Source organism: Spea bombifrons, chromosome 10, assembly GCF_027358695.1.
Source record: "Spea bombifrons isolate aSpeBom1 chromosome 10, aSpeBom1.2.pri, whole genome shotgun sequence".
NCBI classification, from domain to species: domain Eukaryota; kingdom Metazoa; phylum Chordata; class Amphibia; order Anura; family Pelobatidae; genus Spea; species Spea bombifrons.
In genome coordinates this window covers 3,662,829-3,690,376 of record NC_071096.1, presented here as the reverse complement: position 1 = coordinate 3,690,376, position 27,548 = coordinate 3,662,829, and the positions used below count along the sequence as shown (strand labels likewise).

Below are 27,548 nucleotides of genomic sequence, written 5' to 3'. Positions count from 1 at the left end.
GTGAAGATACTTGCAACCCGTCTGTAGACAACGTTAGGACTTGGTGTTCGTTATATGGTATTTTCATTCATGGGAACGTATTTCTACACAATAGAGGAGAAACGTCGCCCAACCAGCAATGAAACTATAACAAAACTCTTTATTATTTTTCATTAAAACTCTTTAATATTTTTCATTCCCTCTGCCGAGTAAAATATAATTACGTTATGGCAACTAGTTATCCTTTATTCAGTTTCGGGACAACTAGGCTTTGTTATATGTCCTAAAACATGTCTTTTATTTCACTTTGCCTAAAGCTGAGTGTAGCAGGGGTTGATTTATAGCTCGTTAATCCTCAGATATAATATTGTTGACAGGAATTGATTTTTTTTTTCTTTTTAGGGGTTGCTCAGATTTGGAGAATGCTTTTTTTTTTTTACCTGAAATACTTATAACAGCCACAAGGGGCATCACATCTGAAAAAAAAGATCTGTACGGGATTTGACTTAACATTTACGCCACAGCTGGGTCATTTAGTGATTATTTCTATTGTTTTTTAATGTAGTAATTACACGGTAGAATATTAATGTCAATCTGAAGCCAATAGTGGGTGAAATAGCTAATAAAAACCTACTTCTTTTTCTAGATGCCCCTAGTGGCCATGAGAGGAATTTCAGGTTTAACAAAAACATATTCATGTAGTAGTAGATAGCTGGATATGATTAGCCACAGTATTTTGCTGGGATAACTTGTGCAAAGTGTATTATTTTGTGTATTATTATTATTATTATTAGTGTATTTATTTGGACTGCCTCTGATCTGGTGCCTCTTCCCTTATACTTCTAATGGGGTGTCCAGATTTGCCAACGGCTCTTAAAGGGATAGTAACGTTTTTTGAAATGTGAAATAGAAATATTTAGTTACTTTGATGTTTAAGAAACCCAGATTGAAATACTGAACGAGTTTGGACCTCGCAGGTACCCTGAAATGCAGCGATGTAGCTTGGTCGTCCAACTGTACAGCTCAAGGCTGTATTCATGTTAGGCTCCACGTTCAAGCACTTTGTATGAAGCATTATTAATTTATTATTATCCCTTTGAAATAACCAAATCATGCAATTATCGTCCAATAAAATATACAAAGGGACTATGAACGCTAAATGGAGAAGCAAGATGGCGTACGGCACTTCTGGGAATAAAATGGGATTTTTTTACATGAAAACTTGATTGTCGTGTCATATATAGGCATAATAATTAAGTTTTTGGGGACCATCTGGAATGTGACAGCTCCCCTTTAAAACATACAGTCTAAACATTTAACAAACCCCCCCCATCTTTAATCCAGTTTTATAGTAGGACTGTATTTTTTTTCATTTTTTTTCCTTTTTTTTTCCTTTTGTAGAAATTTTCCCAAATCCTATATTTATTACACACTTATTATTAGGATCTCAACTACATTTTATACACCCAATTGTTTAATTTCCTTTTTAACAGAAATCTATTTATTTTGTAAATAAATACTGTCTGGTGTGTATTAACCCCCCCCCCCCCCCGTGTTTTGACAGTTACACAAATATTATTATTTTTTAAAATTAAATTTAGCTGATTTAAAAATATTTTGTGTCTCTATTAGCATGCACCCCCCTCTCCTCTTGATTGGATACTCACTTTATACGGTCCGAAATATATATCTAATACACGTTTTAAATTCATTGAAACTTTTTTTTTATTACATTCCCAATTTAATAGTATAGAGCAATTTTGTCTATTATACACAGATGTTGTTTTTGATTAAAAATATGTTATTAGTTACACTGAAAAGAAAAATATTTGGAATGTACAATTTTTACAGTCCCAACATTCCCCAGTAGTTATATTTAAAATTGTATTATTATTATTATTATTATTATTATTATTATTATTATTATGTTCTGTTTTCATCATCCAGGGATGTAAAAAGTAAAAAAAAATATATATATATTATTTAAAAATTATTATAAATAGCAAGAAAAATTAACAATATTTTAAGTCCTTTTAGGATTTTTTAAATATTTTTTTTTGCCTACCTTTTCTTTTTATATAAAACACGTTTACCCGGTTGTGCGAATGCTGTGGGTTTTTTTTTTAACCCCTTAAGGACAATGGGCGGTCCCTAAACTGATTGAAAACAATGCATTTTGAGCCCGTACATGTACGGGCTTTGTCATTAAGGGGTTAAATGTGTGCGTACAATAAATATTTTTATGAATGTTTTGCGAAAAGCCATACTTTTTGACCATATGACAATCATGTCACAAAATACTCACAAAATGCTTATTTTTTATGGGCAAATTTGCCAACCACTCGTTTTGTTATTCATTTTTATTCTATTTTTTTATTTTAACCCCCTTAATGACAAAGCCCGTACATGTACGGGCTCAAAATGCATTGTTTTCAATGGGTTTTGGGACCGCCCATTGTCCTTAAGGGGTTAATAAAGCATTGTCGATATTTTGGGCAAAATGTTAAGGTTTTAGAGATATTTTTGACAACAAATTGTTGTCCTATTTATTTTGAATTGCTTCAAATATTTCCAACTCATTCTATATTTGGGAAGAAGGGAGGGAGGAAGGGGTTAATTTTGTCCTTAATATATTCAGTTGAAATGTTGAAATATTTTACTAGAGATACTTTAAAACCCGTGGAACAGTTGTAAACCATGTTAACACAACGTATAGAATGTTTTATATGCTTTGATGAGTAATGAAAGTCCTCGTAGATGACAGATCCTCTCCAAAGGAGATCTCCCACCAGAGCTGTTTTTATTACAAAAAAATATAGTTTTTTTTTTATGTTTTAATACAATTATAGTTTTCACCTAATGCACTGTTTTTGACAGCTGTGTAATTGTATAAAATATCTGTTTTAGCTATGTTACGGTAGCCAAATCTTCCAGGCAAAAGTCTTTGCCTTGTGGTAAAAAAATAGAATGCCATTGTCTTAATTACCCATGAGGGATGTTCTGACTAATGGAAATCTATGGTGAAAGAGTCCTTAGGAGCAGAACCAGCACACTAGCTCTGCCATAAACAATTAGTTCAGTGCTGTTTGACCTAAACGTCACTCGGCAATGGCTACCAACGGCCCACAACGGCCAGGTCCACAGATAAACTACATTTTTCGGAAGAATATGAAAAAGAACCCACTTTTTAAAGAATTATGGTTAAAAAAACTCCACTTTATTTAATGATAAAAGTCTAATATTTTTTATTTTTCCGCGGCTCCGTAACCCTGGAAGGATCGAGTCTGTGGTTATAAGAGGTCCAAGCCGTCCTTCCTAGACACTGCAGCCCAAAGATGGTTGGCGGTCTCTTTCGCCAAAGGTTGATGAGGATTGTAGTCTCATGGAAGCCGCGGGGTCTTTAGGTCTGCCAGTCCCGTCCCCCCCCGTATCTCCGGCTCGGGGGCTGGGGGGGGGGCTCAATAAGTGGTATTGACTTTCGCAGAACCTCCGTATCTCCACCAGATCACCTCCTAATAAAAACACGTTGCGGGTAACCGAAATTTCATCGGGCCGCCGGCCAAACCAGAGGGGGCAGCCGTGTTAACGGGATGTATATACTTTCCTTACTTGTCTGCGACACCTTTCTCTAAACTCGGATATTCTTGAGGGATCTTTGAGCCGCAAAAACTTCCTTTTGGGCTGGAAACGCATTGCAGGCGGACAGATTAACAACGAGAGACGGTCTCAGCTCCGCACTCCATGTAACGAGACAACGAGCTTCTCAACAGCCGCACATCTCAATGCAGAAATGTATCAACTCCACGTTCCCATAACACATAGAACCCCCTCCAGCAGATCGGCCCCATTCGGCCCCCCGTCTAGTCGCTCGTTTCTCCTGCTGTAAAGACTCAAACCTTAATCAGTCGTTGGTCTCGTCTTAGATTCAGGAGCCGTATGTCTATCCCATGCATGTTTAATCCCCTCACTGTATTACCCTCTACCACTTATGCAGGGAAGCTGTTCCACTTATCTACCACCCTTGTATACATATGTATAGTTTCTGGCAATCTGTTTATACATATGTCTATGTATTTTTTGCAAGCTGCGAGAGGATGATCTTTCTTCTTGCCCATGAAGAGTGTGCCTACGGGTCTCTTGTACACAAATATGTCTATAATACATTTAACATTTATTTACATAAATAGCTAAAGTGAAGGAATGAAAACACGCATGGGATAGGCAAAAGACGAGATCAACGACTGATTAAGGTTTGAGTCTTTACAGCAGGAGAAACAGGTAGACTTGACGTGGGCCGAGTGGGGCCAATTTGATCTCAAATTCTATGTTTTTCTATAAATATTTTTTTTTATACGTTTTTTTTATTATTTTAATGTCCCTTTTTCCTGCTTGAATTCGTTCCCCGCATCTCCGGCATCCGCCCTTCTTCTTCGAATGGATTCTCGGACTCCCGAGGTCCAGACACCACCGGCTTTTTTCATTCCTTGAAGTAAAACTAATGTTTTCCGAGTATTGTAAACAGCTCTGGAGAATCAAACTCTGACGTGCCTGCGCAACAGAGGCTCCTCTATGGCCCTTTTCTTTATGTGATTTGAAACCTATACCCTGCTGTGCTTTTCCAATCTGTTCCAGGGCCCCGGGGGCAGGAGTGGGGTCATACACCGGGGTATTTTCATATTATGATCTAGATGAAATGGGCATGCGGAACACATTCCTAATGTAACATTTATTTATACCTTGTGTGTGCCCATATGGAATATATATCTCCCAGCGGTAGGACATAAATGTATAGATACTTTACTGACGCAGGTGGCTTCTAAAGCCAAACATCCAGAGATTAAACTTTATGATCTTCAAATCCTTCTGTTTGATGCGAACAATTAAATTTACAAGTCTGTAATAAAGCATTGATGAATTAGCGTTTAAAATGTATGCGCGCTCGTAAGAAAAAAAAAAAGATTTATTATATACGTTAAATATATAGATATCAGCAGGCTAAATCTATGTCAATCGATAGGGATGTATGTAAATTTAATTTAACTAATTCAGTTTACAAGTGCGTCATAAAGCATTGATTAATTAGCGTTTAAAATGTATGCGCGCTCATCAGAAAAAAAAAAAAAAAGATTTATTATATACGTTAAATATATAGATATCAGAAGGGAAGTATGTAAACGAAACATTGTCCACTTTTTTCCCCAATTTTTCTTTTGTTGAATTAATTCAGAATTTTTCTCTAAAAAAATTTCTATTTATATCCAGGGAAGGGGCATACATAGATGATGGATACTATACGCCCTGTGATGTAATAACTTAACCTAAATTTTACATTTTCAAAGTAGAAATTTTAAAATGAATATAGAAATATTTTAAAAAAAAGTTTAAACCTACTTTCTAGAACAGATGATAAATCCAAAAGAGTTTTTTTTTTTTTTAAATTGCCAAAATAAATACTAAAAATACCATTTTTATTTTTGGTAATAAGAAAATTATATAAATTTTTTTATATGACACATCTATTCATTTTATAAATTGTTGGAAACCCTTAGAAATTAGTGGTTGAATTTACTATAACACACTGATACGCAGCATCGCTATCTTTTTTCAAAAAAAATATTATTTTTTCTTTATTTTTTGTAAGTTTGAGGAAGAAATTGAACCGCTGTATAGAAAATTGTTACAGATTACGTAAAACGTAACAATACGATAAAGAAAGGAATATATTGTTTTACGGACATTTTTTTTCTTAATACTTTTACAATGTTTTTTTTTCTTTTTTTTCTTCTTCTTTTTTTTACAGTTGACGAAGCCATCTGACCAATGAAATTACGACGTTATATCAATGTAAATTACATTTTTTTTTTGTAGGGGATTCTGAGCCTCAGCGTATGTCTGAAATGACGAAATGTGTTCATGAATAATTAGTTTAATAAAACTAGTTATGCGTTACATAAACGTGGAGCGATCTAATAACTTAATTTTATAGATTTATAACCGCCGACATACACCATGAAAATGTAAAAAAAAATATACGCTGGTTTAAAAAATGTCTAAAAACAATGACTTAAAGAAACAGATGGTATGGAGAATATATATCTATATACTTCATTATTATTATTACTGTTTGCGTATTTTCATGTTAAAGTACCAAAACTTCAAAATTTGGAAGTTATGTAAAGAATTTGAAAAAAAAAGATTTGATTTGATTTATTCATTCCATTACATACAAAATATGTATTTCTGTTTTAGCTTGGTCCATAAAGGTCCATGACACACAAACTATATAAAAAAATTAAAATTAAAAAGTAAAAAAATTCCAGCAATACTTTATTTCTGAATATTTTAGGTTTCTGAACATTCTAAATCCTTTTAAAAAAAAAACCAAACAACTAAAACTTACTCTAACTGGGCTTTGTTTGACTCTGGACAAAGAATGATTACCCTTATTTTATAAACGGGCTAAGAAAAGTTTAATCGACAGCTTTGCCTTTTACACAAAACAATTTGATTGTCCAGCAGCAAAAAAAAATTCAAAAACAAATAAAATTTTAATCTTTGTTGGATAATTTACTCGGTTTTGCTAAATCTACGTTTCTAAGCAAGGTGTACGAGTTACAAACACTAGTATTTTATTAACTATTTTTATTTTTTAAGGTTTTTTACTGTAACTGAAAATCACTAAAAATGTATCCGTGTTTCACAATATTTAATGTTCATAGGATAAAATTACATTTCTAATTTTTTTTAGATTTTTATATATTGCACACATATATATATATATATATATATATATATATATATATATATATATATATAAATATATATATAAGGCATCTTAAGCCTTTCAGTGTCAAACTGACGCATATTATATATTTCCATGTCGTACTGGCAACATGTCGTTTTCAACTGGCTGAGGCTACTGGTAGTAGCAGTCCGAGATACATTTATTACTGTGATTTATTGCACCTACATGGAGCGTAATAAGTCCTGGAAAGGAATGGACTTGGTATCATAGGTGATGAACCCAAAACTGGGAAAAGAGTTACATTTTATTCAGATTTTTTTTCTTTTTTTGTCTTCAACCCCATGAACTAAGCTTCTACTAGGCTATAATATCACATGACAATACGCTGATTTCTAAGACAATTATTGCACACATATCACATTTAATTCCAGTGGGTCTTCTACACTATCCAGCCAGGAGGCCTGTGTAATGTAAAAAAAGAAAATGGCCTCATCAACAATATCTATACATGCGCATCTGCAAGCGGAGGAAAACAATGACGTAATTTCTAGATATTTCTGGAAAGAATGATACACAAGACCTGGGTAGAGCTCATCTGTTGTTTTTTTATTTATTTATTAAAAAAAAAGAGATTTTCCTGCTGTAAAACTGAAACAAAATAAAAGAAGGAGGAGAGAGGACTTAATTTGGAAGGAAAAATAAACCACCCTTACATTGGGCAGTCAGGGAAGTTCAATTGATACATTTGAACATGTCCTGCAGAAAGTTTATTAAATAGACAAGAATTCTCCGAGCTCCCTGTAATAAAATATATTAATGGTATAAGAATATTGTATTAAAAAAGTATGACCCTTGAGCCATTTGTTATACAAATACATTTTTAACCCTTCCCTTGCACATCCTTTGGGCAGCTAAAATGGTTAAACCACTTATTCTGAATCCCAACTCAAAGAATGGTTTTTAGTTTTTTTTATTATTTTTTTTAATAGGAAGAGGTTTTTTTTTGATATTTTGTTGCTTTGTGTTTTTCAAAACAGAATTTTAGACAGAACAAGTGTGACATTTTTAGATTTCTTTGAGATATTATTCTGGAGGGACATATTTTTTCTTCCAATGACAAGCTGTTTCCTACTTTACAGCCATAAATAACTTTGGAGTATGAAAGGGAGGCCAAGACTCCCTCATTTCATTTGGATGATACCAGTTTATTTTATAACCAATTTAGTGCCAATTAAGTGAGGCTGGGGGTTAGTTGGCACCTATAGGAAGAATTGGGACAGCAATTGGGACAGAACCCTGTAACTAATTCATCTCCTTTTTATGCTTATTATTAGGGGGGTTATTTATAAGAATTAGTTTTACCCCAAATCATTAAAAAAAACACTCTACAAACCATTTTATTAGCCTGTGTCTGATAACTCAGGGTTTATCTTCCTGGGGATGGGGATAATAAGGGTATTTAGAGTAGTTACTGTAACTGATGCAAATAGTCCACGATTTGGGTCTGGGCTGCCAATTTTGTGTCTGCGCATCTCCCCTATTCACCAAGGCATCTTATTGCGCTGTTAGACGGGCTTTTGCTCATTTTGCGGTAAGAATGCGACATTTTAGGGGCAAAGAAACAGGGAAATTGTCTTAATGTATTATGAATTAAAAAGGTTCCTTATGCATTAGTTACTAAAGTGGTATTTATTAAAATATCGAATAAACGGGTGTTAATATTATATCAGATTTAAAGACTGAATGACAGAAGATTATATATATATATATATATATATATATATATATATATATATATATATAATCTCTGCATCTCTTTCTATGTATAGATAGATATAGAGATAAAGATATATCATATAATGTTTTTATGTTGAGAAGATTTTCCAAAAAAAACACACAGTATGATTATGTCATGTTTGATATATAAAAGAAGGATGATATATTTATATGTGATCAGATTAGATTTCCTGGCAGTGACTGATCTCTCCGTGCGTTATTTTTCGCCGTATTTACTAATACAGGCGATGCCGGACTCTCCCATGCGCAAAGCAGACGACAGACGTGGTTCATTCATCAGACACAGGCGAGTTAGCCTGACTGCTTTCACCACAATGGGTTAACTGACCTATCAATCAAATATGCCTGACTGGAGGTGGTGGGGATAAAAATGTACCCCCTATACGAGGGGCAGTAAATCAATATGTTAACCCTTAAGTATACAGGAACATATTGATTGGGCTGTAAAATGATTGCCATCACATTCAGTGGGGTAGCTTATGTTTGGGGTTGATAAATCACCCCCGATGGTTTGTCAGTGATAAAATACCCAGGCTTGATGGGTTCATGGTCCTGAGTGAAATAAACTATAATTATACTATGCATAATTAATCAATCAATAATTTAGAATATGATCTGTATTTGAAATACAATTCCACTCTCTGTATATCAATGTATCTATTTATCAATTATCTATATCCATCAATATATTTTCTATCAATCTATCATCTATCAATTCTCAATCATCTACATCCATCAATATATTATCTATCAATCAATCTATCATCTGTCTATCAATTATCCATTATCTATCTATATCTATCTATCTAATCAATATATATCTATATATATCTATATGTATCTATATATATTTATTTATCACCCATCACGATGACAGTTATATATATATATTTAATAGAGATTGTAAATTTAATTCGCTGCCTCTGGTTAATTTATTTGATCGAATTGATTATTATTATATATATATACAATGATGAATTTATTATAATACATACATGTATATTTAGTACACAATGTTAATTAAATAGGAAACCATAGGTCCCTAGTAATTAAATGGGACCCCCAGGAACCCCCAGCCCTCATAGTGACGATTTATAGTACCCGGGAAACATTGTTTCTCAATAAATATCTGAAAACGAGCATTTTTACTAAAACCACTGCTGTAGTTAACTCTTTAATTATATCCCAGTTCTGGGTGTTGGAGAAGGCAAGATATGTCCCCATTGTCCCAATGTCACCCACCCCTTATACCTCTACAGAAATAGCCCATAGGCATGAGTTAAATTACATTTAATCCCCATTAATTTTAAGGGCTGAGTGAACATTTCTGTAAATGTGACTAATCTGGGATAAAAGGCAATAAAACCAAACCAAGAGCTAAATTAGTATCCAGAGTCATTTGGTCTATTCTAGTTTTAGATGTGCTTAAATGTAACATAATTAAGAATAAAGCAACATATAAATAGATAAATATATAATAGACAATTTCATAAACATTGTATATATAAAAGCATAATTAATTTAACTTATTTTGATTAAATAATTAATTTTAATAATACGGATTCTTACTTATACAGAGAAATGTATAAAGATGCAGCTGAACAGGGATTAAAATATAAACGAATGCAGTTTTACACTTATTTTAATGCAATCAAGATTAAAATGTTTAAGAAATAAGATACAAAGCATTAAATTGCATTAAATACATCGCTTTATACTTTCACATGAAAGAAGGATGATTTCTATATAAGGGATGCATTTTCCAGCGATTTTTGAAGTTTTCTCTAGAAATATAAAATTCATTGTCTAATAAATATCAGGTTCTTCTAATAAAAATATCACCAAACTGGCCATAAAAAATACCAGAATTAACCCTCGCAAGTCTGCGACAGAGAACACTGAAGGGTTTTTAAATTTAAAAAATATATATTTTTAGTTTAACCATTGCTCAAAATATTTATTATTAAAAAACCTAACCGTAACCATATAGATTTAAAAATAAAATTTCCAGTTACTACATGGGTGTCCGTACAAATTCTACAATTCAGGTTCGGTTGCCTTCAGTAAAGGGAAATCACGAAGTAGAGATGCGAATTAAAATGGCAGGAATTGGTACATTTGCTACAAATAGATACATTTAAAAGTTTGCTTATTGTTTGCAACATTGTTGCAAAAAGCTGTTTACAAAAGGTTGGGTTCAATGTGTGGGTCCAGAAAAGCAGATCATGGAAGAGAGACATGAGGTTGGGGGGGCATGTTGGGGTAAGCATGCATATAGAAGACCCTCTTACCGTAGCAGGGGATGAGGGGGTCTCCAGGGCTGTCCTGTAGTTTCAAGCTGTCTGCTGGGGACTTGTTGCATGAACTGTTCTGCATGTAGATGTGAGGCTGGTACTTTGTGAATGAGCCCTGCTGCTCTGCTCCACCGCTTTGGGAATTACCATCCAAGGGCTGACACTCCTGCTGGTAAGACCCTCTGGACTTGTCCCCAAATCCTTGTCCTTTGCTGGCCAGGAAAGAAGGACTAAACTTATCACTGGGCTGGAATGCCCTAAAAGGAGAAGAAGTCTGCATCTCCCTGCCCTGAGCTGCAGGACTGTAGTAGCAATCCATGGTAGAAGGCTCACAATAAGACACACAGGGATCAGCATTCATTCCTAAAATAAAAGGCCCAAATGTCCTCAATTTTTGGAGGGGTACCAGCTCTCTAGTTCCCTCCCCCTCCTCTGCTTTACCTCTCTCTCTCTCCTCTGTCACTTCCCTCTGGTTTTTTGGTAACCCTTCTTCCTATAACCTACTCTCTCAGAAGAGAGAAGCTCAAGCAGAACTTGGATCTAGACTCACACTTTCTCTCCCCCCTCTCTCTCTCTCTGCCCTCTCTCCCTCCTCTCTCCCTCACACACACTCCCAGGCACAGCTGGAGAGATGTTATATCAGAGGTCTGGAGAGCCCCCTTTGCTGGTAACTCTTCGGGCTGAGTACCTTTCCTTTGAAGACAGATACAGGATGGGTCTCACTGTGTGTTCTGTGTCTCCCAGAGCAATACAAGAATCCTACTTACCCTCATTAATGAGAGGGTGGTGACACAGGGTGGGAGTTTGGGATTGGGGGGGTATATGGAACATTAGTCTTGCTCCATAAAAAACCCTTTTAGATAGAAAGTAGGAAACAAACACATGACATTAATGCAATTACAAGTTGAATGTGTGGCTGTGTGAACAGACAGGGTCTCAGTTCTCTGAGTGGAGCACATAATTTGCCATGGATTTTCTCTAACTGACCATCCAAAGATGGACAAACAAGGGGATAAATTGACAAAACACCATCATTTGGAATAATTCTAAGGGGTCCCCCCTTAAGGGCTTGTGGGGGACATTAACTCCAGTGAGTGATGATCCCACCCATAGTCTTTCTCTGAGCAATAATATATTATTCATTTTTTGTTAACCCACTGCTAGCCAGAGTTGTTTTGTGTACTTTTATGCACGGCTAAGTATCTGCATGGATCTTCTGCCGGATAGCTGCTTAGTGCTCCAACTACCATTGTACCTCTTAGCAGCTTTGAACTCTCCACTATTTGCTGGAGTATCATGGGTAATTAATTGCCCCAAGAGCTCATTCCCGAGGCAGTAAAATGAATATGTCCCCCTGCTCCAAGTCTTTGGGGCAGTAAAATTGGTTATTTCTGCAGCTGCCATTATGTGGGGTTTAACCTGGATTTTGTAGCCCCCAGCTATCAGCATATGGGGCAATAATATGGATGATCTCCTTGCCCCTAGTCTTTGGAAATGTACTCCCATCACTACCCCATATCCACATTACCCCAAACTAATGTCTTTAGGCTTCTAATAAGACACCCCTGCCAAATATATCGGGTGATAATACGGGTCCTTTTCCCTGGCACCAATTCCTACCATATAGTTAACCCACCACTATGGGGAGGGGGGAAATAATACTCACCCCACCATGCACTGGAAGTCCAGAATTGAGATTTGGCCAACAGTTATTATTCCATCATCATAAACTGATCCACTCTTTTTATATCTGGACATAAATGGGCTGTTCTGTAGTAAAAGGGGAACCCTGATGTTTTTGGAGAAAATCAAACCATCTGCACATTATAGTTTTATTAAAAAATACAAAAATCACAGTACAAGGAGCCATAAAACAGTAAAACCAAATCAATAGATTAGAAAAGATGGATCTACGCCATAGAGCTTTCTGTATAACCATGATTTAAAGCATGACCAGAAACAAAAGGGGCTGATCAGGGACAAATAATAATAATAATAATAATAATAATAATAATAATAATAAAACTAGATAAATACAAACATATAAATGAATAGACCAGTTTCATACCAGGAACTAATAGTGCTCAAGAAACACAAATGCCTACATGAGGCTTTTCCTGTATTTGCCTCCTTGTGGTGCAGAAATGATATCTGTTACATCACTGGCCATAGCCTGGACCTACAATAAAAGCAGGTCAAGATCAAACACAATGGAAGGGGCAGATTTATAGCACAGAATGGTGCAAATGTTGAAAGAAAAGGGAGTTATGTCCTGTAATACTAAACGTTTGTTTACCAATAGGACAATTCCATGATCCCCTAAAGCAATCTCTGCCTCTAGCACATGCAGCAGTCCCAGGCTCTGTGTACAGTCCAATGTTGTGTGTTTAGAATCCTGTGCTGTTTGTATGGACCCAAGTCATATAGTCCCAGGCGGTTTATGTACAATCCCAGGTATTGTGTAGAGTCCATGTTGTGTGTGTATATAATCCTATGTCGTTTGGACGGACCCAGGCCATATATATATATATATAGTCCCAGGTTGTGTGTATATAGTCCCAGGCCTGCCCCAGTTGGGAGATGAGACAGATTTTAGCCTTTGTGCCCTCCAGCCCCTGAACACTTTCAGCAGACTTTCCTTTTTATTCTTTTTACTGCCTGCTTAATTCTTTCCTGATTTTTCTCCCTCTGCCTCTCAGGATTTAATAAAAACCAAATCAGATGGGGTTTCCTCCTCTCCCAGTCTGAGCAGGAGTCCTGTAATGGGAGTCCCACAGCTTTCCAAGACTCACACACCTTTCCTGATCTGGGTGAGTATCTTTCTCTTACCTTGTACCTGAAGCTTGGGCCACATGTGACTGCAGGGGGTCTCTGTGAGGATAATGGGGGACTGAATTTATTAGACCTCATTACATTTATCAGCTTCAGACCCTGACTATTTCATGTGGCCATCACAGTCACTCCCAAGGGGAATTTAAATCATAGTTTAAATATATTTCTCGTGTTTTTGTAAATTTGATGCATCATTATATATAAAAAAATATTTCTTTCTTTTTCTTTCTTTTCTTTCTTTTTTGTTTCTTCATATATACACATTAAATATATAACATATTATCTAATGTGTGTATATATCTATATATATATATATATATATATATATATATATATATATATATATATATATATATATATATAGATATATACATATATATATAATTTTTATATATATATATATATATATATATATATAGTGCAAATTACTATACAATATAAATATTGGTAACTTTGTTTCAAATGAATTCTATAGAACAGTATATTCGAGTATTTTTGTTTCTGTATCCTGTTTAATCATATTATCAATACAGCATTATTATTCTTATTATTTTTTGTTTGATTAAATGATTAATGGAAAAAAAAGTAAAAAAAACCCAAACTCATCTTTTAAGATTTTTACAAAACCCCGAATTCAAGGATTGTCTACATTCTCCATCCATGAAGAATAAATAAATCGTAAATCGTTTGTTTTATAATGATATTGACTTATTCCATTTTATCTATTTAAAAAATTAAATTGTTATAAGAGAGGGAGAAAAAAATGACTAATGACTATTTTCATTATTTTATTTAAAGAAATTGTTTTCTTTTGTTTCACAGTAAAAATACAACGTAATGCATGAAAATAAAATGACAATTCTCCATCTGTCTAGTTTTGAAAGGATGTAGAAATACCATGAATAATACTACCGATAATAACAAAAATAATACAACAATATACAAAAATACAATTATTAAAGATATATTGACTATGTTATGGTTTTGACCCGGAGGAGACAGACTCGGGATCAGTCTCCTGCCCCAACTAATTGCATTTAACATTTAATAAGCTGACGCAAAGTGAGACACGTGGGATCAAAAACAAAAGGGGCAGAAATTATCATTTACAAAGATGTCCCGTGTGACCGCACTGTCCTTAAATGCCAAATAATTCAAGACATGAAGAGCTATGTAATAATAAAAATAATTAAAAAAAAAACATTTTATTTTGCTAGAAATTTGTATCTATTTACATCCATTATCTAACCATTATCTATCTATCTATCTATCTATCTATCTATCTATCTATCTATCTATCTATCTATTTTTTTTAGTTAGTAATTATGTTTTCTCTTTAGTATATCGATTGTCTGTCTGCCTGTCTATCCATCCAACTATTATGTATCTATGTATTCTATCTCTATCTATCTATCTATCTATCTATCTATCTATCTATCTATCTATCTATCTATCTATCTATTATCTCTATTTAGTATCTATCTAATATCTATCTTGGTCTATCTATCCATCCAACTATTATGTATCTTTGCATTATCTCTCTGTATCTATCACACTTTCCTGCACAGCCATTTCATTTGCCCTTCTAATAATATATAACATTTCTGGTTTTGTAGAATTATTGAAAACTACTTAGTGGAAATAAAACCTGAAATAATGTCCAGTTATAAATCATTGGATCTGTAGAAAGGATTTCATTATGTCATCTGCTGGCTGTTTGTGGATTCAGGTATGAGAGCCAAAGATTCTTCTCTTCCAATTGTCGGGATTGCAACTCCCATTATGCTCAGGGCTGCTCCTGAAGTTTCAGCTGCTCTGGGCTTTGACCATTTCATGCCATAGTAATTTCTGGCACATAATCTACTATGACTGTGCATGTTGGGAGTTGGGGTTCACCACAGCTGGAGTTCTATTAGAGTTTCTAATAAAGATCACTATCTAGAATTTTTTTTCTCCCCTCCTGGTTTGTATTATGGTACCAGTAGAATTCGCATGGTGGGAGTTTTGGACTCATGACTTTCTGGGAATATTTGTAGTGACACCAACTAATTTATTTTATTTGGGGGGAATAATGGTTTTGAAAGCTTACCACAAACTCCTTCTAAGTTTTAGACATAGTGTAAAATCTTATTTGATTTGCCCATTCAATAATATCCAGATCCCAGGCAGGTATCACAGCCATTCCTTCTTGAAATCATAGGTTTCACCAGCCACCAATGTTTAATTACACATAAGAAGTTACATACTGGGAGTGAGTTCTAGGCTTATAGAACCTGGTGCTTAGAACACATTTTAAGTGCCCTGTGTTTACCTATAAGGTTGACTGAGACTGATTTGGTTTCAACCTTTGCCAATTCATGCAGCACTTTATAGCAGTCATTTTACATGATTTTCCCCCAGACCAGAAAGGTATTTAACTTACCGCAAAAAAGCAAGGTCTAATATTACAACATTTAAAACCATTACTGGATAAGTGGATCAGTCTATCAGCAGAAGTGGTAGAGGCTAATACAGTAAGGGAAGTTAAACATTCATGGGACAGGCATATGGCTCCTGAATCTAAGACGAGACCAACAACCGATTAAGGACTGAGTCTTTACAGCAGAAATGGGGCCAATGGGTCTAATCTGCCTGCAGATTCTATGTCCCTATCAGGCTTCTTGTTAAAGCTATACTATATAAAACTCAATAATGGGAGAGTCAAAGTACCCTGAACTGAACCCAATAATTTTAATATTAATTGTGAAATCTTGTTACCTTCCTGATTGAGAGTATTATCAATATTTTATTTAATAAAATAATAATAAAAAAAAATAATAATAATAATAATAATAAATTACTCTCATGGGGAAAACTAAACTTATACTAAACTTATATACATAAATAAATGAATTTATTTTATTCATCACTAAATAAAAGTTCATAATGAGAGAGTCCCAGTATCTTAAATTTATTCTGCACACATAATTTGATTGCAATGTTTTAGGTTCATTGTCTGATTTGAGGTTTTAATGATATTGTATTTGATATTAATAATAATAATAATAATAATAATAATAATAATAATAATACATCTATCAGCAAAGGAATGGATAGATGGATACATTAAACAGATGTTTTGAAATATGTGCCAAGGAATATGTTACAATGTGTGCGAAATCTGATATTCACAGCAGTTGTGTTTTACATACAGTTTTGTTTGGAATGCTTAAGATTGTAATATGTTGGCATAATTATGATGTCATCAGTCATTCATGTAAAGTGAGATTATTACACAAAACGGAGAGATCTGAGCCTGTGACGGTTCTCAGGATTCCTTGGGTTGGATTCAATGCTGGAGATAAATTTATTACAACTAATTGAATAGTGATCCTCCCATAGACTGCAATGAAAATAGGAGCTTATATTATTAGCTGAGATAAAGCATATCACAGATTTTTTTCTTTCTTTGCCATTGAAGTTCAATTTCATAGAAACATAGAACTTGCCAGCAGATAAGACCTCTTTGGCCCATATGGGGACTGTGATTGGAATGGGTGCAGCGCCCGGCCAGAAAATAAAACATTTTATTGGGAATCTATTAACCCTTTTCTCTAAAACAGAGTGCCTTGTGAACCTTTGAGTCTTTTGTTTGCCCGGTTAGCGCTGTAATCCTATATCCATATTTTGTATATTTAGGGTATGGTAGATGTAGATTTTTTATAATTGTTTACTGAAATTGCAATACATAACGTTGCCACAAGAGGGCACCTGAGAGATAAAATACAGCCAGATCTTTAACATTTGTCTTCCAGCTGGATCCTTTGTGTGATCTTTCTATGGCTAGTTTATACCAGCATCAAGCTGGCCCTGAATGAATGGAAGCATTAATTCATCAGCCCTCCAAGTCCGCGAGGGCCATAGCCAAACCAGACTTCTAAAAAATTAACACATTTAAAAAAAATAGATTTTAATAACAGTCAGTGCTAGAAATGCAAACCAAATTTGCATTTAATCAATTTATTTTTGTATGTTTGAAAAATTTTATGATCTCACAATTTGGCGGGTTTACTATTTCTAAAATATAGTAATTCTACAAACCCTGGTGCTGTAACATGTTCTGCTTTCATTTACCGCCGCAGACCTTGACCCAGTACGGAGTGGAAATGGTTAATTGTCTCAACACGTCCTCCTGACACTTTGCTACATAATTCTCCCCATTCTTTAGAAGTGTAAGCGAGACGCTAGATGCCGAAGTCACAGATTTTTACTTTTTCCAGAGCAACACTTATTTATCCTTCTCAATTTTACTTGTATCCTCAGATCCAGGGGTCTGTTTTATATCTAAAATCCTCAATGAAATCTGGATTGTGCTTACGGTGAAAGAAAGGAGGTCCTGGCATTTTGGGAAGTGGAGAGGGAGGGGGGGGGGTTAGTGGCTCTGCTACCTAATAGCAGCTACACAGGCAATCCCTTCACTGTATTAGCCTCTACCACTTCCACTGGGAGGCTGTTCCATTTATCTCCAACTCTCTCAGTAAAGTGAAACGTCCATACTTTAGATCAAAGCCTCTGACTCCCTAGTTTTAGGTTACGGCCTCTTGTTCTAATATTTCTCAGGATTTATACATTTGCTGCATTACTGGTACAATAATGATCGTTTAATGATAAGTCTCTTTAAAGCACGGTTCCCAAAGATATCGTCGATGGAGGAAGTCATTGTTTTCTTTTGGATCAGTAAAAAGGTAGCGGGCATTCTTCCAAGAACCATTTACTTTAGGGCTACATTGTGGGAGCCGTATGGAGCCGTTAGAGGTTGGGCACTTCATTTTACAGCCAGAAGATTCTCTTGATGATGTTGATGACAGGTCAGAGACGGGGGGGGGCTGGTTTTTACCTGTTTATACATCTCAATGAACCAGAGAGAAGGACCGATAATAAAATGCAAGGCAAATTAACGAGTCGAGGCAGGGGTCCCACTAATGGCCTTTAAAAAGCTTTTTTTTTTTTACGTGTTTGCACCAAAGTGTCGAGAACAGCTAACGGCTTTGGTGCTAAAACGGCGTTTGAACATCCAAACTTAGCAGAGGAGTCAGGGATATTCACGTCTTGGGCAGAAACTCGTATCGGGTCGCGGCAGGACATCTCGGGCCCGAAGTGATAAAACCCTGAAAACCATTACGTTCAAAACCCTAAAGGGGAGTTCTTTTTGGGAAGGAAGAAGTTAAGACTTTCGGCTCAAACATCTGCGGTTTAAGGTTTCCTCTGAGTTCTAAGCGGCAAAAGCCGACCTTGAAATCAGGAAAAGTGTCTCAAGGTCTCTTTGGAAATGTGTCACTTTCTTTTCTGGGATCTTTTTTTGACTTCTCAGTTCCTCGTGGTTACAAAACTCTCACCTTTTGCCTGCGAGCCGACGATTAACTTAGGGAGGTGTTGATTGCGGGAGCCGACAGTAATTTGGCCACCCTTAATATTGAGTCGAAGACGAGCTTACGAAGGTCCTTTAAAATGACAGCCCTGTCATCCGGTGATAGCGGCCACCTGTCCCGGAGAAAACCCAGATTTATAGAGTGCAGCATTTTAATAAAAAACACGCACTTCGCTGCATTAAGAGATCTCGAGCCGGGTCCTGCTATAAATTTATCTCACGACTAATAACTCATACTTCAATCTTCACGGCTTTAGTAACATTTTCGATGGCAAATGTCCAAATAGGGGCTTTTATAAACCACCAACCTTTCAGCAAGAATAACTACCAACTCTCCTGCATTTATGGAGATAATTCTTTGGGTTTTGTCCCGTATCGTGTAACGGCGGCTCCCATATTGGTCTAAAGAAGCTTTGTGATACTTTGTAGTCAGGGTGGTGTTCAAGATAAAGTCACGGAAGCTTCCAAGAACATAGCGGTCCCGTCTTTACACCCAAAGAAGGAACCTCAGAGGCCTCGAAGGCTTTTATAACTGTACATGCTAATGGCTTTTTAAATGAAGAAACATAGTATCGTTTCTGCAACGTGTTTGGTAGACCTCATTGGCCTCTTCTTCTCTATCCTAGATGTCATGGTCTCCTCTGCTCCATCTTTAGATAATCCATCAGCTCGGCCCAACCGCTCAGCGAGAAATCAGGGAATTCGGCACGGCTGAGCTGTAGTGACCACGGGGGTGTCCCCAGTCGGCCCATAAATCAGCGGCACCGGCTTTCTTTAACCTTCCTAATTAACCTTTCCCTCTGACGGCTGAAAGGCGCAACATAACGCTGCAATGGATTAGGATACACTGAATTTATGAGGTTCGGAAAAAAATGTAGCAAGCTTTCCGGAGTCGGCTAAGAGGCGCGCTGTGGCTCAAAAGGGTCTCTTACTGCGAACAGCCCCCAAACTAGTTTTAGAGTTTAATTATTGTTTATTTAGAACTCTACAACATATTACGTGGCTTTAAAAGGCTTCCACCTGTGGCACGTTGTCGAGGAGCGTATGGTGCTTACTCGTTCCTGTGCTCTAGTATCAGTAAATCAATGTCCTTCAAGTTATTCTTAGCCTCATTCTTCCCCTGTTTGATTCCTTACCTCTTTTTTTTTGGTCCCTGACCTGCGTCTCCATGACCTTTGGCTTTTCTCCTACTGTATGATAAATACATCTTGCCCTGGTTGACCTTCATCTCCATCTATTACTAGATTCTCCACCACTGACCATGTCCTGAGCTATCACCTTCTTCCTACGAGTTCCTGTCCTACAGTAAGAGATCCATCATCTCGGACATACGTTCCAATTTGCTATTTTTCCAAACTGGAACGTTCGATCTTTCCTTTGTCCCCACCATGAAGGAAAGTTACAATGTAACCAACCTCTGAAGGATGTAGAACGTTGGGGTTGAAGATGAGGAGAGCTCTGGGGTTCAGACTTGGTTCTTAAGACTACGAATCCTGTAAGAACCTTAGATATCCCTCAAAATTAGGTGAAGATGTTTGAGAACCAACATAACTACATTGTATCGCTCTCTTGGCTCTTTATTTCTGTCCCATCCCTCTTTTGTTGCTGTCCCATCCCTCCTTCTGTCTCCACTCCAGGCGACACATGATACTGTGGTTTGTTGTTTACATTGTATGGTTTGATACCCGGCTTAATGCACAACACATAGGGCCAAATGAAGATTTTGTTGCAGCTTTTAAAGGGTGCTAACTTGATGCAACATCTGCGCAAGCACATTCCTAATAACTCCTGTTACCGGCACGCCCATAATGTTTACACGATGCAGGGACCTCGAGTGCTGCCAGAACGACTTTGCACTTCATAATTTAATTAAAAAAAAATATATATTTTTTTTTGTTTGTTTTTCATTTCTGCTACTAAGCTATGAGCAAATATTAACGACTGAACTTTGAAGCGAGTTTGGAGCGCCCTTTCAGTCCACGGCAGGGGGTGCCTCGAAGGCTGACGCTGAAGCAGGTCATCTTGGGACATCATTTTTGGGAACAGCAGATTCTGTAGAAACGCAATTAAAAAAACAAAAATAAAAAAATAATAAAAATAAAAATTCTGTATCTGGTTTCCCAAACATAAAATGGGGAGTGGGATTTCAGCCTTGGCTTGTGGGGTCTTTTTATGGAAAGTCGGTTAATTCCCTCGGTGGTCTCTGTCATCATAACAGTTTGAGTCTTAAAGGCCATATTTAGGCATTTAGGTCTCGGTTATAGCAAAAGCATCGATTTCTTAAAGCTCCGTCTCATTCTAAATACATAGACATTGATATTTAGTTGGACATACCAAGATATTTTGGACAATTCTATGCTTCCAACTTTGTGGCCTCAGCTTGGGGAAGGCCCTTGAAGGTGCCCGGTGCACAAAACTAGGCCCATAAAGACATGGTTGGATGAGTTTGGGGGGGAAGAACTTGGCCGGCCGCATAGAGCCCTGAACTCAACCCCATCGAGCACCTTTGATGAACCGGGACGGAGATTGTGAGCTTGGCGTCTCGTCCAACATCAGTGCCTGACCTCACAAACGCTCTACTGGATGAATGGGCAAAAATTCCCACAAAACACCCCAATATCTTGTGGAAAGTCTTCCCAGTAGAGTGGAAGCCATTATAGCTGCAAAGGGGGGGCGACTACATATTAATGTCCCTGTTGGTGTAATGATCAGGTGTCCCGATACTTTTGTCCATATAGTGTACATATATATATATACAGCTGACCGGTTAGGGCTTCTGATAACCGGGCGAGGAGGAGTCTTTTGACCTCACTTACAGCGCCATAAAATAATCATGGTGTCTCTCTACAGATGGATCTGATGTGGGCGTCAAGAACATCAAAATCCAAGGACCAAGAAAGGGCGGTTAGCGAGACGTTGGCTCTGCTATTGAGGATTTATTCCTTTTTCGACTCGACGGATCTGTCTTCTCTTACTGTTGAAATAGCTTGACTTAAAACAATAAATTCGTATCTGTAACGAAACAATAATGTATATTTTAAGACATTTCTGTGTATATACAAGAAAACCCCACAAGCCCCCTTGTCCGTTGACGGGAAAGCGTTGAAATGTTGGTAAGAGCCAGGAATTAGAGAGAAGGAGACTCCTTTCTCTGGAGGGGTTATCCAGACCCTGTCTTGAAGCTTGAATGCCCCCCATGCCCCAGCCAAAAAAGTATTCACCCTACCTTATCCAAAGATGGGTCTAGTGGCCAAGTTCATTCCTCGCGCAGCTCTGACCCACGCTGCCTTCTGGGGGCCTTCACCTTAAATGGGGAGATTTCTGAACAAAAACAGCTTGGAGCAATTCACATAAAACAGATCCAAACGCAGAATATCAGATTTCCGTGCTAGAGAACGGCCTGGTAAGGGACCACAGGACGGGTGTCTGCAAAAGGGGACCTCTCTCCACACCCTCTTATATTTTGTCTAAAATGTGTATTTCTTGTACTTGTTTTAACCCTTAACACTCATCAGGGTGAGGTTAATCAAACATGGCTGAAGTCCGACCCTCCTGCTAACCGGGTGATTTTTGCCCTTATACGATGTGTCAATGAAGAAAAATTAATTACTTTCGGGTATTTTTACATTAAACAAAAATGCTGTATTTATACTTGATTTGCATAGTTTTCATTTTTCTATATGTAGCTATATATGTATATTTAGTTTTTCTTTGCCTGCCGCATTAAAAAGATTACGTTAGGCTTTTTTCTTGCTGGTTTTTGGGGGTCCGTTGCCGCCATTAAAATATTCAGCCTATTTTTCCAAAGAAATATATTATTCTTGACGGCTTGATGTTTCAGGCTAATCTCTTTATTCTGCCATTATAATGCCATTTGCCAATAACTATCACTATTTATGGTTTGAGGAAAATTCTCTGAAGCCCCTTGTTGATTTTGCTTATATTTATTGTCCAATAAATTCACCAAAGTGACCGAGACGCTTTACTTTCATGTAATTAAATGCTACTCCCTCCCATGGATGACCCCAACCAACACCCAAGGAAGACAATCATTCTCAGATGAGAACCAGAGTCTTGGTGGCAGCTTGCAACATGTTATAAGATTCAACTCAACTAAGGAGCTGAACTATCTAGCGCTTCTCCTGTCCTCCCCAGTTTGTTGGTTGCCAATAACCCAGACACCATATTACAAAACCCCAACTGATGTTCTCTGAGCCAAAAACAACGAGTAAATGGAATAGTAGAAGAACAAAAGGAAGATAGGAATCACCCTACCATCTCCCAGACCACCATTCAAATGGGCTGCTGAGGACAGAGGGGATGGACACATTTGGGGTTTGGGCCAGTGGGATTCACATCCATTTGCAAACAGTATAGTCAACTCAATGGAGAAGATCTGATCCTTAAAAAATCAGCAATGATGAAGCAGTCACTAACATGCCAAGCCATACAGGTTTATGTAATGTTTATCTGCTCATTGAGGGCCTCCTGGCTGTCTTTTAAGAAGCCATAATGTAGAATTCTCCCAATCCTTGGTCCACGGCTAATTTCGCAGAAATAATCCTTTAGATTCTTCTTTTTTGTGGTCTGGGTCGTACAGATATCTTCGATGATCATTAATCATCTCCCTATTTGACCGTATCAACCATGCAGGAACGGAAATTCCAAGTGTGAAATGCACTTTTTCACCAAAGCATCCATGGAGACCTGAATCATGAACTTAAGCCTCCATGAAATTGACCGTCTGCTTTGCATGAAATTGGTCTGTATCGCCGATCTGTGGTTGAGACCCTTGATGACAAGACCCTACTGGCAAGGATTTGGGTTAGAAATGCTTTAGATTATTTATTTTTTATTACTAAAATTTACTTACACATCAAAATGATACTAAATAGATACAAACCAACAGTATTTAATGCAGAGTCGAGAAAAAACATCACTTCTTCATTAAGAAAAATCAGTCAGTTAGCCAAAAAAGAGAACTAAAAAATATTTTTTTAGAAACAGGGAAATAAATCCCAATACTATATTCTTCTCCCTTCGAATTCCGAACCCAATAGTCATATAGCCAGAAATGTTAGTCCATTGAAGCTGGAATTTTAGAGGTGTCCTTCACAACGTCCAACGGTCTTCTTCTTTTCACTTCCACCACCTAGTTGACTCAACAAAGCAGACTTGGAAGGTTGATTATGGTCTGCGATGTTACAATGTATTCCCTTATAAACGTACATTTTTAGTTGCCCTATGATTTGGGGCAGAATTTTAAAAAACGCTAAACTTAAAGTACACGATAATGGCGAAAACGATTGGCGATGCCGTTGGGCCGCCACTAATATCTTAGCTCAAACTTAAAAGACATTGACGTTTGTTACATTGTAATTTATTTTGACATCGCATTATAGAAAACTGTCTTACTTGGAAGAAAAAATCTTTAACCCCTTCATGACAAAGCCCGTACATGTACGGGCTCAAAATGCATTGTTTTCAATGGTTTTAGGGACCGCCCATTGTCCTTAAAATCAAACTTTTTTTTTAATTTATAACATGAAATTTGTACCTGCCTGTCAAACTGTCTATGGGTTTTTTTGGGCATCATTCCACCGATCCAGAGCAATCTTTTCTCGGTTGACCTTTTAAAACCTTTTCCGAAATGGCTTAAGTGCCTTTGAATGACCACAATTCTTTGCGGAGAAACTCTCGTTTGGAAAACACTGCTTCTTTATGGTTCAATTTCATAGCTTTCTCTCTGCATGCCACAGAATAACACTTCCCATTGTGTCGACGAAACTGAAGAACCTTCCGATAGAATATCTTTACTGAATATATTCATTTTTTTTCTTTATTTTATGAACTTTACTCCATTCTTATCAGTTTTTCACTATTGGATTTTCTCTCTCTCTCTGTTCACTGAGCCATTCCAGCTAACGCTCTTTTCCAAACACACAAATCATGGCTGTTATTAATTAGGATTCTAGAGTTGTTTTCAACCACCCCCCCCTTTCAAAAAAATACTATATCCAGAAAAATCTAGATTGATTGCAAAATATTCCCTGGAGAAACGCGAATCTGTTTTCGGTTCCAGTCCGGAGAATCGAAAGTTATAATTACATCGTTAGAAAAGAAAGGATGTTTGCATTCTTCAAGTTCATTAAGTTCAATGTCTTCAAGTATCCCTGTTTGTTTTTGTTGATCCAAAAGTTTGAAAAAAAAAAAAAAATAACAAAACACTTGCATCATATTACTTCAAGGAGGCCAAAAAAGTCTTCTTCACATAGTGTGCCTCTTAAATTTCATTTATTTTATTTTTATTTTTTTTTTTAACATTTTTTGCTGTTGAGAAAAACAAAAAAATAATGTTGGGTGGATTCTTTATCTTAACTGCCCTTCCAAAAAAAAACATTGTTTTGTTCTAAAGCTCAAGACTAAGCCTTCCTTCTCCTATACTATGTTTCCAGCGTCATCAGTATGTGTCCAAAAATCTATTTAATTTTTCTTTTTGATGTTTTCATTAAAAAAATATAAATTTGGGTCTGAATTTTGTAAATCTTCCTAACTAATATAAGAAAAGAGGGTGAAATTATCAGTGCTCCTCAAGTAACAATGTATTGCTGTTTTGCCATTAATGTTTGTCTTATGTGTTTAATTTAGAATTTTTTAAACTTTTTTTTAATGCAGATTGTTTAAAAGTTTTTTGAGATGAGATTTTATCTTATTGGTTCAAATGCAATAATTTATTATTATTATTTACAGTTGAGTGCATCTGTTTCGCGTGTGTTTGTGCTTTTTTTCTCCCCCTCACACGCTTTGTAGTCGGTGTCCACTTTCTCTGAAACATTTTTTTTCCCATCATGTTGCGTTCTAAGTCTCTACCAACTTTTCAAGTTCCTTCGTTTTGATTCAACAACCTTTCCTTTTTTTCCCCCTCTCAGAGGATAAGAAGAGCTTACGGCATGGTTTAAATATGCTGAATGGGAATCTTAACGAATACAACATGTTAGGACTTTTAGGCAGTCATATTTCACCAAAGAAAGCGCCGCCGAGCCGAGCGACCGACCGAGCTTTACAAATACAGGGGCAGTTGGCAGCTTCTGAACATACGTCTCTCAACACCAATGTATCAACATATTTCTCTCCTTCCCCTTCTTTGAGCCATAGAGGTAAATGGGAAAGAAAGAAGGCAGAGAGAGAGAGCGAGAGAGAGAGCGAGAGAGAGAGCGAGAGAGCGAGAGAGCGAGAGAGCGAGAGAGCGAGAGAGAGAAAGAGAGAGAGCGAGAGAGAGAGAGAGAGAGAGAGAATAAGATACAGAGAGAGGACATATGATTCTAGTGGGTGCGGGAAATCAAGTGAAGCTCATGGAGAAAGAGCGTTGTAGTGAATGGTTGCATTAAAAATCTTTTATTATTGGCAAAAGGGAATTAAGAGAAATCCTTATTATTGTATTATTTGCCGTCCGCACACAGGTTCAATGATGGAAGAAAAGGAGTCTGGAGAGCTCTCAGCATGGATGGACCGATGCGCCCCAATTATGTACTGGGGTTAGCAATATGGCGGAGACTTCTGCTGCTCTTGGGCCACTTCCTTTATTCTGTTGCCCCACTTCCTTCATTCTGTTGCCCCACTTCCTTTGGACTTTGTACTTATACCGGTGACAGAGATGGGCACTTCCTCTTCCATCGTGCGAGAGAGGAGCTTCGACTCCCACCCAACCATCTGTGGATGTTATTTGTTACATTTATGCATTGTGTGGGAGTTTATTTTCTCTCTGTGTTGTCACAGAAGCAGTATAGTTTGCCTGCTGGCCCGGTCCAAAGTGCCCCAAACGGGCCGTCAGAGGCTCTGTATAAATCGGGGATGTTACATGTCGGCTGGCGTGTCGTAAATGTGTTACGTGGGTAATGTTTTGCTGATGAGAATTGTTTCATTAAAGCTTTACCCGCTTCACCTCCAGCTCGTCGTCGTGTGTCTTTCTTTCTAGGTGGGTGATTGGATAAGAATGTTGGTAAATAGGAGCTATAGGGGCTTTAGGAGCGCTCATATACAGTACAACGTGAGGGGTCCGGAGAGACGTGATGGATGAAACCTATGCTGGATAATAGAAACAGCATTATCTATTAGGGCTATCGTTTCCACGGGGCAAGAAGGGCAGCTGCCCCATGCAGCACAGGGTGTATAGTAAGTTTGAGTCGCCCGGCGGCAATGCGCCTCCTTATGTTTCCCCAACCTCTGGAAGCGCATGTGATGTCAGAAAGGAACGAAACCTCGAAATGAGCGGCGGGTGCCAGGATTCCGTGTTTCGGCTCCGTTATCCATGTTATTGCTACTTCATCTATCCAGCTTCGAAATCTGAATTATAGACAATCAGCCTGCAAAAAAAAACCCTCCTGGATTTCCGTAAACACCGACCTCTCATCACTGCCGTCGGCGTCTTGCTGTGTACGATCATTACGGACTCACCCAGCATTCTGCAGATTTAAGAGGACAATGAAAAAGAAAA

At 37.0% G+C, this 27,548-nt stretch overlaps 1 protein-coding gene across 1 annotated transcript in view; it reads right to left on the bottom strand.

Annotated features, from left to right (window-relative positions):
- The window catches only part of ALX4 (ALX homeobox 4), a 33,592-nt gene extending 22,363 nt beyond the window's left edge, over positions 1-11,229 (bottom strand). The window contains exon 1 of the mRNA XM_053448550.1: positions 10,813-11,229. Coding sequence (XP_053304525.1) covers positions 10,813-11,176 — 364 coding nt within the window. The 5' untranslated portion in view covers positions 11,177-11,229. The remainder of the gene's footprint in view (positions 1-10,812) is intronic.
- Between the last annotated feature and the right edge of the window lie 16,319 nt (positions 11,230-27,548).